General features: G+C 41.6%; 3 protein-coding genes across 5 annotated transcripts; 1 reads left to right on the top strand and 2 right to left on the bottom strand.

Moving 5' to 3' along the window:
• Window positions 1-67: 67 nt before the first annotated feature.
• LOC132788642 (kinesin heavy chain) lies at window positions 68-5,651 on the bottom strand. The gene is made up of 4 exons (XM_060796147.1): window positions 4,946-5,651; window positions 2,604-3,063; window positions 661-2,543; window positions 68-594 (listed from the first exon to the last, which is right to left on the bottom strand). Exons 1-4 carry the CDS (start codon window positions 5,090-5,092, stop codon window positions 154-156), a joined length of 2,931 nt encoding a protein of 976 aa, XP_060652130.1. The 5' UTR covers window positions 5,093-5,651; the 3' UTR covers window positions 68-153.
• A 1,398-nt stretch (window positions 5,652-7,049) lies between these two features.
• Window positions 7,050-10,828, top strand: LOC132790769 (GATA zinc finger domain-containing protein 14). 3 transcript variants are annotated; one of them, XM_060799459.1, is made up of 4 exons: window positions 7,053-7,239; window positions 7,301-7,602; window positions 7,657-10,102; window positions 10,155-10,828. In XM_060799459.1, exons 2-4 carry the CDS (start codon window positions 7,447-7,449, stop codon window positions 10,721-10,723), a joined length of 3,171 nt encoding a protein of 1,056 aa, XP_060655442.1. In that variant the 5' UTR covers window positions 7,053-7,239; window positions 7,301-7,446; the 3' UTR covers window positions 10,724-10,828. The 3 variants fall into 3 exon arrangements, with proteins under 3 accessions (XP_060655443.1, XP_060655441.1, XP_060655442.1); XM_060799460.1 differs by having other exon boundaries at window positions 7,050-7,602; window positions 10,163-10,361; XM_060799458.1 differs by having other exon boundaries at window positions 7,052-7,602.
• Window positions 10,829-11,067: 239 nt separating this feature from the next.
• Window positions 11,068-11,771, bottom strand: LOC132790771 (protein lin-32). The gene has a single exon (XM_060799461.1). The coding sequence runs from the start codon at window positions 11,744-11,746 to the stop codon at window positions 11,180-11,182; it is 567 nt and encodes a 188-aa protein (XP_060655444.1). The 5' UTR covers window positions 11,747-11,771; the 3' UTR covers window positions 11,068-11,179.
• Between the last annotated feature and the right edge of the window lie 2,714 nt (window positions 11,772-14,485).

Here is a 14,485-nt window from a genome sequence, read left to right as displayed (position 1 = left end):
ATTATTTATATTTATATATATAAGTATGTATATTTAAAGCGCTGCACATGATCGCAAAACGACATTCTTTAAGCGAAGGCATTTTTATTTTAGGTTAAGTAGGTTAAAGCGGAGCTGAACTGAAACTGTACTGTACTGAAACTGGGCGGTAATTTAGGAGTTAACAGCGCCAACCTGAGCCATTGTAGCACCACCGGCGGCACCGCCACCACCGCGAATTGAAATAGCGCCCTGGCCAGCCCTGATGGGCTTAGCGATTTGTGCCTGGGGTCCTCGTCGGCCCAGATGCTTCTGTCGCACCGCCTCCTTAATGCGATCCACCTCGTACTGGTAGCGCTTGCGATCCCGCATCGCGCCTTCCTTTGCCTCCTTCAGCGCCGTCTCCAGCGCCTTCACACGCTCCATTGTTGTGCGCAATCGCTTCTCGAGCTTGGGCAGCTCACAGCGCAGATCTGCGTTGTCACGCACCAGCTGCTTGTGCACCTTGGTTAACTGATCGAGATTGTTCTCCAGGAAGGAAATCTTTTGCTTTTGCGCCAGAGAACCGCCATCCTCCTCGCTCTCCTCGTTCACCACATTCTTGCGAATGCGTTGCTGCGAAAAACCAACATTAATTAATACAAACAATAATTCAGAGATTTGGATATAATTGATTCTTACCTGCAGATCCTGTACAAAGAGTTTGCGCAGATTGTGCAGCGTTTGCAGTTCCTTGGCGACAGTATCCTCGAGACCCTTGAGGTCCTTGCGTGCCTGTTCGCGTCTCTCGTTGGTTAGAATGATGTCCTGCAGTTTGTTCGATTTTTCAGCCTCCTCTTGCTTCAGCTTATCGTAGTCGACCGTCATCTGTTGATGCGCCAGCAACAGCTTCTGGTGCACATCCTTCATCTCATTCATCTCATGCTGCTTGGCCACGATCTCGTCGCGCAGCTCCGACACCTGCTTAGTGTGCGCCTCGCGCAGCTCATCCATTTGCGAGTCGAACATGGAACGCAATTCTTCGGCGCGTTGTTTCTCCTCGGCATTGACGGCAGACACATGCTCGGCAGCCTTAAGCTTAGCGCATTCCTCGCGCAGCGAATCGATCTGTTCCTCCAGATTACGTTTCTTGTTCTCAGCCTCGCGCATCGACTCCTGCAGAGACTTCATGCGTGCCTCGTGCTGCGAGATGAGCAGACGATACTCGCCCAGATCCTTCTCATACTCGGAGATCTTTTTGTTCGAGTCCACTTGCTGTGTCTCCATGTTGGCACAGCGCTGTGCAATGTTCTTCGCCTCCGTTTTCATCTTGCTGATGTACAGACGAGCCATGGTGAAGTCCTCCTCCACTTTGGCGGCATCGGTGCCAGCCAAGGCACTCATCTTGAGATCGATTGCGGAATCGCCGGGCGCTATGGCCTGACCAACTTCACCCAGATCGCGCAGCAAATTGGTTAACATTTCGGTGATTCGTTTCTTCTGATGCGTCGACATGTCCTTCAGCTGTTGGAGCTCCGTCGACGTGGAATTGAACTGCGTTTTGTTCTGCTGCAGCTCTTCGTTAAGGGCATCGATGTCCTTGTTCTTGTTGTCAATCTCCTGTGACTTTTGATCATAGTTGACAGCCAACTCCTCGAGTGCCTGCAGCACTTCCTTGACCTCCTCCTTGGCCGACTCGTTCTCCTGTTGAATGCGCGCCATTTCGGATTGCAGTGCTTCGTATTCACGTCGTGCATTTGCAATCAACTCCTCCTGCTCCATGACCTGCTCCTTCAATTGCTCAGCATATTGGCTCTGCTGGTTGATCTCCTCATCCTTATCGTCCAGTTGCTGATACAGACGCTCGCATTCTGTGGCCAGACGAGCACGTTCGTCAGCAGCCACCGATGCGGACATATTGGCAATGGCCGTGCGCTGAGCTGCCGCCGCTTGTGCGGCACCAGCAGCCTGAGCGGCTGCCTCCACTTCGAGATTAGGCGTGCTGGCCTCCATGAGATCCTCCATGTTGATTTGCTCCTCAGCCTTGACTGTTTCGCCCGCACGCCAACGCGCTAGCTCCAGTTCCAGCTTCTCCACCTTACCCTTGAGTCGAGCGTTCTTCTCCTTCTCCTTTTCGTAGCGACGCTTCCACTCCTCAGCAGTGAGCTCTTCGTTGACGCAGACAACGTTCTTCACTGTCTTGGCGCGTCGACCAAAGTCGAGCGTAGACTTTGTCTCCGACTCATTGAAACTGGCCGGAGAACAGCAGATGACAATCGTTGTGCGTGCATTACCACCAAGCGATTCCTGCAGGATACGCGTCAGTTTCGAGTCACGATAGGGTATGTGCGTTTTGTTGCCATCAGCCAAGGCCGAGATGACATTACCCAGCGCAGACAGCGACTTGTTGATGTTCTTCGCTTCATCGAGCACCGTGCCCTCTGCACCTGTTTTGGATACTTTCTCGGAACCGGCCAAATCCACCAAATACAGTTTACCGGACAGTTTCTTTTGATTCTCCAGATTCTCCTGCTTCACATTGATGAGGAACACCGAATGCGAACGTGACGAGTGCTCGTTCATGTCTAAAAGAAAGGAAACACGTTACATATGATCAAACAATTAATAAAAGAATCATAACTTACTTGTCACCGCAATGTGACGATTGGATTTTCCCTCCTCGATCACTTCAAAGACATCCTCGGGCGAGGAGACGAAGCGTTCTGTGGCACCCTTGACATAGGGCACTCGATTCTTATCTTCATGCACGCTCAGATTCACTTTGGATACATCCAGTAAATCTCTGATCTTATCCATATAGATTTCATAGTACGAAACCTTAATGTGAAACTCTAGATTTTCTTCCATCGCATAAATGTGATTGAAAATGTCATTCACAATACGTGGAATTATGCCCTGCTTCACCGAATCGCCAATGACGCCCTCCATTGTGTGCGTCTTTCCGGAGGATGTCTGACCATAGGCGAATATCGTTCCATTGTAGCCGGCCAGGACATCCGTGACAATGGACTTGGCTGCCTCATTGTACACCTTTTCCTGCGACGCATTCGGCTTGAAGACTTTGTCGAACAGATAGACCTTGCCCTAAGATACAATAGATACACAAAAATTAGCTTGTTTGTGGATGAGCTAAGTGAAATTTGTGTCTTCCCGTTCGTCAGCCACATAACATTTGTCTTGCCCGCCCCTTTCTCTCCCCTTCTTTCGATGTGCTTTCAAATAGTTTTTAACGCATGGCCGCCAAATGGATCGTAATTATGATGAGCAAAAAAGCAAAGAGGCATCAAGAGTCAGTCGCACCAGAAATGAGTGGAACTTGAAACTAATGAATAACGTGTAGTAAAAGAAAGAGCCAAAGAGAGCAGAGCAAAGCAGTACAAGTACAAGATATGAAAAAGAAAAGAAATAATAAATTATTTTATTTACTGCGCGTCGAGACGTTTAATACCCTAACCAAAAGTAATGAGCTGGTTTTGTCTAACTAAAACTTAATCCTTTATATATTGAAAGTTAACTCTAGAGTTATATTTAGAAATCAAATGATAATATCTTATAATGTATAAATATTATAAAATGGCTACAAGCTGAAACTTAGTTTGAAAATTGATAAAATTAAAATATAAAATTTCAATAAGAGATGAATCTATAAAAGTTTTCGATAGAGCATCTCAAGAGCTGTTAACTGACTTTTCTCTGCTATTTTCCCTTATTTCGCGATTGAGCCATGTTCTAACAGACATTTTCCAGGAAATTACGCAAATCTTCAGTTGATCACTTAAGAAGAGGAACTTAGCACTTGAATATTTGAGGAACACAAATAGAAATGAGCAACATTAAATGAATTTTCCGGCATTCTTGTTGACAAAGTTGATTAAGCTTTTTTAGTTCAAGAGTATTTTCACACACACAAACACACGCATACACTTGCAAAGGCACACCAACACTTTTATTGTACAACTAACTTTATCATGGCGGCCACAATTTCAAACAGCTCGACTTGTGGGGTATTATGAATTACAATAATAATAATACATATTCAGTCAAATCGAAATTCCTCTAGCAAATAGACGTTCATATTATTGTATGTTGTATGTTGTATATTGTTGTCGACACTATTTACAGTTTGCGAGTTTGCGTGCATGACTCACTCATTCAATAGAGTGGCAGCAGCTGGTGGCAAGCAACATTTTGAGGGCGATATTTTGTTTTGGGGCCAAAAGCTGATGACTGCAAAACTCACAACACACACAAAGAAAATACCTACCTAGTTTTACGATGGTAAATGTGAATATATCTAAGAAGTTGGGCGGACAAGTAGAATGTGCATATTGCTATATCAAGAATCGAGAAACCAGAAGGTTGCCCATGACTATGCAAATGAAAACATACTAAAGTTGCCCGGCAATCGTTATATGTGGTGGGTGGGTGGCTTTGCTGACACATACAAACACAATCCAACACAGCCACGAACCTTCACACACACGCACACAGTTACATCGATAGACCAGGTTTCCCCGTCTCCACGACTGAGAGCGATGCGTGGAAAATCAATTCACCGTTGCTGTTTCTCAAGGTGCAGCAATTGAAACCATTTTGAAGTTTATTTGGCAATAGAAATGAATAAAAAAAATTGCACAAGACACGCGCACAATTTGAGCGATAATTAGTTATAATACATGCATACACCACTGCAACAGTGTGTGTGTGTGTGTGTAATTGCCTGCTCTCTTTCACTCACTCGCTTTAACTACATGAATAATTTTTTTGTATATGATTGTGTATGGGTGTGAGTGAGTTGATATGTGTGAGTGTTTCAATTGTGGCGGTAAGGAAAGGCTAATGTACTACGCTAAAATGTTAGACAATGTTAGGCATGACGTCACCGCCAAAGCACCGCAACGGCACGCAGATATATAAATATGTGTATATACATATGTAGTTAGTTAAAAGATTATGATTTAGTTACCGCTATGGATATGCAATTCTCCTCCACATTGTTTGGAAATTTGACAACAAACTTTGAGCCGGCCCTTTCCTCGCTGTCATTCAGCGGCCGAAAACGACAAACGACTTTGATGCTGTCCTCAGCGGGTATTTCGCGTTCCGCCGACATTTTCTGCAAATGAAGTAATTTTTCTGCTGCTTCTTCTTTCCAATCACTACTACACTCCACAACACAATATTATGTCAACTGCTTAATCAGCAATGTTAATGCTAATGTAGTTGTAATTTTGTTACTCAGTGTTCAAAATGTAATGCAATTAAAACTGAACCATACAGAAAAAAGCAAATAAAGCACTGATGACGATGCCACCGAAACACTGTTCACTGTTTTTGCCACTCCGATGTACCGTAAGTTAGCACCGCTCTCCGTTTACTCGAAGTATGTAAGTTCTCGTTGTCGCACAAAATTGGGGCTCGAAATGCAGAGAAAATTTTTTTGTGGTTATACCAGACGACGACGACGACTCTCTAGTCAGCAAATTACAAAACTATTAGCTGCGAATGTTGTATTTTGGCCCGTATTCTAATAAGCTCGGTTGTTTATTGGCCCGGAATGATTTGCAGCCCGTTAAATGCACTCTCATGCGTTGTGGCTTTTAATTCGCTCCACTTAAGTTTTATTTTTTAGTTTTATTTTTTTTAACTCAGTCAGTATCACGTTCAGGGAGACCGCAACTGGTATATCAAAAAATATGCTATTTAAAACAAAAATATACCAAATACACCACATTATCTCTTGCGAGTTGGTCACTCTTTACAATGTAAGATGCATTTTGCAAAAACACATGAAAAAACGCGCAGTTTTTGAATATCATTTTGTTTTTAAGTTTTTCTATAAAATAAAAACAAAATAAAATACGTAAGTCTATTAAACAATAAAGCAGATGACGAGTAAACATTCAGTTCATTGAATTTAAAGATAAAATGTTATTTGATGTAATGTATTGTTTTTAGCAACTCACCGATGTACATTCGATAACTTTATTGCGAATTATAGCCTCTTTCCACCTCACTCAGTTTTTCTACGTTTTTTAAAGTCCCGTTTCGGGGTTTCCATCTGCACGAACCGAAAAATATGGGCAACGGTAAATTTCTCAATATGGCCGCTCTGAAATATCAGCTGTTCAAATGTAAGCACGAGTTGGCGAACATTTCAAAAAACAGCACGCGCATTTGAAAATGGAAAATTTTATTAAATTGCAGAATTTTTATGAGGATTTTAACGAAGTGGAGGGAAAATTAGCGAAGTATAGAGTATAGGCCATTGCTGGCAGCAATGTAATATTTACATAAATACATTTACTTTTTAGCAACGGCATGGGTGTTTTTAGGAGCGCGATGTTCCTGGAAACAACGAATCATTTTTTGAAGATAATTTTCGAATTAATAGGGAGGAGTTTGGCATACTTGTGGAGCGCCTTTGTGGATTGGCCAAAAAAGGCACTACATTTCTCCACCCATAACTCGAACAACATAGCCTTGTGGATGCCACTCCACGATATTGACGGCTTTCGAGTTTTTTGGCTCATCTAAAATATAAAAAATTTGCTTTAAAAAGCAAAATAAAATTTTTATTTTTCTATTTTCATACCTTGGCGCACTTTAATGTCAGCTGTTTTGTTAGTGGTGAGCTCTTTTTCGTTGTCATATCGATCAAAATATCGCATAATTACCCAAAAAGTGCGTTCGCTATTTCTACGTAGCTCGCGAACGTCGAAAAACCGACGTTTTTTTCTTATGGGTTTTTACATGGGGCGAACTTAACATTCGGCCTGAACGTGAAAAAACCAAAGAAAACCAAAGAAAACCGAGAGGTGGAAAGAGGCTATTAGTATGAGAACAGTATTTAGTCAGAATTTAATATTCATTAATATCTTTTCCAAAACAATGTAGTTTATTTTAACATTGTAAAAATGCGTGTTTAATATAAATTTTCTTTCATTGCAAAAGACTAAATTCTATCTATTAAAATAATTTGATTCGTTAAGTTTCGTTAAGTTTAGATATCGAAATAAGAAACTTATTCAACACGAACCGTTGCATTAAGTGTCAATTTGACACTGCCAAATTTGTTTTTAAAATTATTAGAAAACGCGTTTCAATTGTTATACATTTTACATTTTGCACACAAGTTAAATTGAAAAGTGTACAATACGTAATAGACCGATGATCATAGCCTAAGAAAGAACTATGCTGTGGTAGAGTGGTGGCTTAGGTTGATTTAGCCCATAAAACTTCTAATCTGGGATAAAAATGGTGGCGTCCAATATGATTGATTCGCTTTTTCCAAATTGTTTATCCAATGCGTATTTCTTAGACAAGCTTATAAGGCTTTATCGTGCCAACGAATGCCTATGGAATCCCAAGTCTCCTGGATATCATAATTTGGCACTGAAGACCCAGGCCTGGCATCGCATTTCAGTTCTTTTCAATAACGAATTTAATATTGGCGAATTGAAATCTATGATCATCTCTTTACGGCAGTTTTACCAAAGAAAGCGTCTGATGGAAACAAGGAATAGACCACGGAAGCATATATTGCCTCAGGAGAGATTCTATGAGAAACTGCAATTTTTGAATACCAGCGAGATGGAGAATTTCAATGTGAAAAATTTCAAAGTAAGTTGACTGTATACCTCAAAGTATCCTATAATCATTATCTATATTTATCAGAATCAACCAATACACTGCAATAGCCAAATCAACTGCAGCGTTGAGGACACATTTCTGCTGAGCAACAGTCAGAAGAGTATTCACAGCGAACAGGTTGATCTAGGATTGCACTATTCATTGGATGAAGATTACACAAGAATGGCATCACTGGGAATTCCAGAAAATAATAATTCCATTGAATTGCCGATTCCTCCTACCGAATTTCAAGAAAAGAAACTAGAAATCCGTGCTGTTTCCGGCAATGATCGTCCGCATTATAGAGACGTTGAAGAATATGATGGATACCGAAGACATCGTAATAGAGCTTTCAAGATGCAAAGACGGAGTAGCAACTATAGCACGGCCAGCCGCAGTATTGCAAATGATAGTTGTAAAAGCATACCAAGTAATCGAACACCAAAGGGAAAGGTTCTTACTAGAAGATATGCTAAGCCAAACTCACGACAGAGACTTGTAGAATATGTGTATGCATGCAAATTGAATGGTGATCGGCAGAACAGTCATCTACATATCTTAAATCCGATATTTGTGAATGGTCTATACCGCAGGAAATCGGGAAATGATGACGATGGTGGTGCCGAATTAGATGAGGAGTGCCGACCGCATTGTACCTGTTGCCCAAATTACAAGAAACAAAAAGCAAAGCCAATTCCAAAAGACGAGTATATTGAAGAGGACGGACTGAATGAAAATGACAATCGAGATAATGATCAAGCGAGCTATCAGCAAAGAAACAGCAATCCAGATAATCAAAATGAAATGAGCTATCAGAATAGAAATGAGAATGAAGTTCCAACGGAATATAGGGATCCAGATCGTGATGCAATGCAACAAGAAAATTATGATAAGTTCCAATCTCCAGAGCCCACGTCAGAAGATAATCCTCCAAAATGTTGTCGTCCCGATAACTGCCCTGTATTCATTAGTGCAACTAAGCAAGCCTATTCACAACGACAAGATAAATACAGAGATGACATCGATGACATAGTCGATGAGCAGCCTTCACCGTCTAGGCAAAGTGAACAAAAAAACAGATTCAATTCAGAACCAACAGAAGAAGAGTATAGAGAGAGAGAGGAACCAAAAGAGTCGAGTAGACGTGAATATAAACAATCTTCTAGACAAGCATCTGTAAATACGAATAGAACGGGATATGGTAGCAGATCAGGACAGAAAGCAACACATGGGACGAAGCTTTATTGTACAGCAAATAAAAATCATATGCAACAAGGCAAAATGTATGTAGACTGTCCATATATAATTCAAAATCCTAGTGATCGAGGACAGATGAGTCCGCGAAGAGGAACTCGAAATACCTATCAAAGCGAGTACGTTGAGAGACGGATCGATTATAGATCAAATCGATCTTCTCGAAATAGGAGTGAACGCGACGGATATGAGTCTCCGATTTCAAGGGGTCGTCAAAAAAATGATCAGAATGATGAGAGGTTTTCAGAAAATTCACGATATGATAATTCTCCACATGCGCAAATAAGGTCCAGTCAAGATTCAGACGGCAATAGCTTTTCGAAATATACTGCGAGAACTAGCACAATGTCAAACCAACGAAAGTATTTATCTGAAGAGGATATAATTGACGATGAGGATCAAGATGGAGAAAGCCCAAGAAATGGAAGCCCGATAAACTATGAACCAAGGCAACCAATACTAGAGGAATACTTAAAGGATGACGATTGTACGTGCTCGACGGATGAAGAATATGATGAAGACAACAGAAGTGTGGTTCCAACTGCAGATCAGTATCCTCAAGGAAACGAGAATCAAATGCATGAATATCAAAGAGTTGATTGTCCCTGCGAAAACTTCCAAGAAGTTCCAAGAAGTTATCGACAGGAGTACAAAGATAATATATGTGAATCTCCAGAGTCTCCCAAGCGACGTTCTAAAGATAGTCGCAAAGGGCGAAAGGACATAATCGAATACTGTTTAAATGATTGTCCCCAGTCATGCGATGAGCTGTGTCCAAATTATGTATACGAACAAGAGTACCGGCAATTCCGATCAGAAAAGTCTCCCAAACAATCAGGTGATAGCTACAAAAGACTGCCTGATGAGAGAAATTCAAAATATGACGATGAAAGTACCAGTTCACCTAAAAGGAGATCCCACTCTAATCGTGATGTTTCTGTTGAAACAGAATATGATATGAACTTCAATAAACGAGGGAATGCCGAAGATGCAACTGCAAGAAGTCGGGAGCAGTCTAAAGTTTCGGAAAGTGTTGTTGAAAATGAAAATGACACAACAAATGCCAATCAGACCCAGTCTAAAGCTTTAAAAGTAGCAAAGAAAAAAAACTTGCTCTGCAAGTGTGTGCCCGATAAACAGCCAAAGCCCAAAGGTAAACAGCGATCTTCGTCACCAGCAGGAGGCAAGTGCACTTGTAGTGTGAAGCGTTTATCAAAGTCTGAGGACATAGAAGACGGTAAGTTAATTAATGATTGTATATATCAAAACTGATTGATGAAATTACTCAGAATTACAGAGCGAGGTCGTCAAAAAGCCCAGAAAATCCCCCCAAACGTCAGAAGAGCCAGGACCGCATGAAAAGCGTGTCAATCGACAGCCATCGGGTTATGAGTCTCGGCTACCTAATGCGGGTAACAAACTTCGTGGCATGTCCGTGCTGGGAACCTTTCAGGTGCCACCCGTGCTGGCCGAGAAGACCATAAACATAGTCAAGAAACACATTACTAAATTGAGTCCGATGCTTGTCGAGCAAGGGACAACCAAGTTGATGATGAGCAACTCGTATCAGAATTGCATCAGACCCGTGTTGGAAGAAGCGCTGCCAAAAAGTATGGCGAGTACTAATAAAATTCCTGTTGGGTTCACAAACTCCGCACCGAGCCGTGAAATGAAAGGTCCAGTGATGGCGCCCAGTAATCCATTTCGTAATATAAATTTTAATGTTTCAAAGAGGAACATCATTATTTTGCATCCACCGGCAAAAGACTTTCGTCCCTCTAAAAACTCCTTTGACCAGGATGAAGTTGTCTCTTCTGAGAGACACGAACATGATGCCACCAAAGTAACCGATGTATAGAATTATTTGCTAAACTTCCAAAGCCAACCAGACCTCATACCATAGCTATAGACGCCTTTCACACCAACCCCATAGCTGCATAAAATGACACTAACTAACTGAAGAGTCAGCTGCATTTTCTTTGGCGAGGGCGTTACGCTTCAGTGCGATATGAGGTCCAAGTTTATTCCTTGGTTACCAAAACTATCAATGAACTTTTACGAAATTAATTTATGAGCTACTTCAGCTCCAATGAATCGTGACCAACGATATCTAATTGTTTTGAATGTCTCGTCAACACAAATTTGATTAGCTGTCGATTATTTTAAGAGGGGATCAGTTCTGGATGCAGTTTTATTTATTAGTTTTAATTATAAGTTGCAAATCACAAACCTTAAATCTTAGATTCAATGGATATCAAACAACGCTTAGATTCTATTCTCTCTTCTCTTTCTGGTAATGCTATAGTCTTGATCCTCACTGTCCCAGTTCAAAGCTGCTCTCACTGCCACCAAAGATCGTATAAGCTGCGGCATCGACATCGTCTCCATTGTTGCCCAACAGATCGCACAGTGCTAGGATGTAAGATTGGGCCATTTGCAGTGTCTCGAACTTAGATAGCTTCTGATCTATAGATGGGGCTGGAACCACCTCACGCAACCGATCGAAAGCCTCATTAAGGCCATTCATGCGCTTCCTTTCCCTGGCATTCGCCGCCTGTCGCCGCTTCTTCTGTACTGTTGGGCTAAGTGTCACATGGTTGCTGCTGCTCTCACTCAGATTGTGTGTGGTGATCTTGCGTTTCTTCTGCTGCTGTGGCTGCTGTTCGGGTTGCGTGAGCTGCTCTTCATAGCTCACCGTGGGCAGCTCCAAATTGCAACCGGTTGTGGCATCTAGAAATTGCCAGTCGGGCGATAAGTATGCCACATTATTGTACTGCTGCTCCGGCTGTTGTGTTTGCGTCGACATCAGCGTTAGATTGTAGTTGGGACTGCCCAAGTACTGCGAACTGTTGTCCTCCTCCGATGAGTAGTAGTGGCTCATGGTGATAGTTCTGCACGACTCGAAAGTTGCAATGCAACTGCAACAGACAGACGAGCGAGTGGCACGAGCCAAACACCGTTTGGCCGGCCACAAAGCCACCCTTCAATTGTCTTTTGGGCTAGCTTAACAAATATTTTCAGTGCCAGTGCTGACCAAGTTTGTATAAGTGGCCCTCAAATGACCCTTTGCCCCTGCTCTTCTCTCTGGCGCAAGGATCTTCGTCATTACCATATCAAGGATCGTCGACAGGGGCTGCTCTCCCTCTCTCGCTCGCTATGTTGTCTGTTAGGGGTTAGATGCGTTCACTAGCTCTCTTCCTCTCTTTTTCTTACTCATTGTTACTCTCTCTCTCTCGTTTGCTCACGCCTACTACTTTGACCTTTCTGTTCATGCTGCCCTGCTCTCGCCTTGGCCGCGGCACGCGTCATAGCTTGCCAAATTGCCGCTATCATGGCATGTGATCTCTTTTTCTATAATTTGTGACTTTCACGCTCAACAGAACACGAAGCGCGTGTAAGCGAGATGGCTGCGCACACTGAGAAAAGAGAGAGAGAGGGAGAAAGACCGAAGGGATAGAAAGAAAGAGAACGAGGATGAGCTACTGGCTACTGACTGGCGCATCAATTAACTCCAGTCTAGTGACCATATGCCGCAGCAACCGACACCATATGGCCAGGCAAAACTCAGCTCTGACTCTCGTCTCTGACTGTGGCTTAGAATGGAACTTGGGACTCTATCAAGTGTTGAGTGAATGCCACTGACATTAAATGTCCTTTGTAGTACCTTCTGTTGCACCTCTCCTACCATCCAAAGGTAGTTTTTGGTTGTTCAGCACGCGACAGTTGTTGGGGTAGCACAATCATGCTGTGCTTCAATTCGGGGGTTTCACAAAACTGGCATCAAATACTCGCACTTAATGACTGCGATTAATTTCTACATTAAAACTGAATCAACTAGGTACGTAATAATTTGTTGAATATAAGTACATTTACTGAATTAATTGATATTATTATTATTATTGTTTAGTATTAGCTCTTATTCTTTAATTAGTCTGAACAATTGCTTAAAACTGTTATTAAAATGATCACTTTTATAATTATTTACATATAATCAAAAATTAGAGATAATTGATAAAACGCAATGCTGAAAATATGATATAATAATTTAAAGCAATAACTTAAATAAAACTAATCTTAATCATTAAAATATATGTATATAAATTAAATGAATATATTGACAATATTATAATAATATTAAATTAACCGCCTTAAATACAATTTTATTTAACTTAATTTAAGACTTTTTGAATTCTTATTAAATCTGTACAGCCTCTAGCATAAAATAACTAAAAGAATTTAATTATATTTGAGAATCTAAACCAATTTTTATCAAATTAAAATACTTTAAAGCAAAAAGAATAAATCCCAATTATAAATATTGTCCCCTAGTCAATAAATCTGTTATTCCAAGTAAATTTAAGGGATAATCTGATTTATTAATAGCTTTTGATAACGTAATATGGGGTGCAGTCATTAGAATCCTTATCATAACGAGCACTTACCTTCGCAAGGTGCTTTCTCAGTAATGAGAGGAGCAGGACGAAGTTGTCACTCGAAGTGAGAGGCGATTTGCAAATGCGCATGCCCCGTCGGTGGGATGCTGTGGGAGGACCCCGGTTATGCTGTGGCCGCTCGGCAATGTTTTTGTAGAGAAATGCGAAACGATTGAGACTTCGGGCAGCAACAGGACTGCAAACATGGCCAACAAACTGAAGTGTTGTCATTTCCAAAGCGTCAGAACATAAACATTGCCTGCGAAACAGTTCGAGCGATACAAACAACAAATATTACGAACGCAACACAAAGTGCAGTCGAGATTTTTGATCAAAGCGAAAAGTCATAGAAGTGCAGCATAGAAGTCAAAAGAAAACGCAACAGAGAAAAAGAGTTGTGCGATAATCAAAGTGCAAATCAAATGTGTCTGTATTTGGGTGTCGTGGAGCATTTGGTGGATGTGGTCGCCTATTGCGTGTGCCGCGTGCTGGAGCTGTCGCTGGTCACTTTCATGATGATGTGCAGCACCGCCAAAGCCAAGTTGGCCAATGTGCAACTCACCTTTGCCAGCAGCAGCAACAGAAACAATGAGCTAACACTGGCCGAGCAATGACCCATCAGAGCAAGTGACAGGAATGAAGCTGGTGAAAATTTGGATGTCTTCAGTGGCGGCGGCTACAGCACTTGAGGCAAGCATCAGTCTGATGCCGTGACAAGAGACAAGGGAGAAGGGGGTCTGCAATGTGTGACATTTTAATTTAAGAGACTTTTCTACGAAATAATATATGTGTTATATATGTATGTGGAATACACTTGTATGTATGTATGTATATGTAATTGTGTGTCTATGTTTTCGATTGTCATAGTATTAATAAATTACTGAATGTATACACATATCCCTCACTCTTTGTGTGTGTGTGTGTGTGAGGATGCTCTCTGCAATGGGATTATGTGGTCAACAGCATCAGGACTGGAGAAGCATTGCTTTTTAACCAATGGAGCCATAATTTAGCATGCCCCACGGCGAAGCTTTACTTGTTTACAAAGTTGTTGCTATTGTGGTTGTTGTTGCTGTTATTGTTGCTGCTGCTGTTTGCTTAGCCGTTTATTGTACTTATTAACATTGCCCGCCAGCAGAGCCATTTGCATGATGATAAAGTATCGACTGGGGCTTACACATGTAACA

The sequence above is a fragment of the Drosophila nasuta genome, chromosome 3, assembly GCF_023558535.2.
Source record: "Drosophila nasuta strain 15112-1781.00 chromosome 3, ASM2355853v1, whole genome shotgun sequence".
Classification (NCBI taxonomy): domain Eukaryota; kingdom Metazoa; phylum Arthropoda; class Insecta; order Diptera; family Drosophilidae; genus Drosophila; species Drosophila nasuta.
The sequence above is the reverse complement of the archived record's forward strand: the minus strand, read 5'-3'. Positions and strand labels throughout refer to the sequence as shown.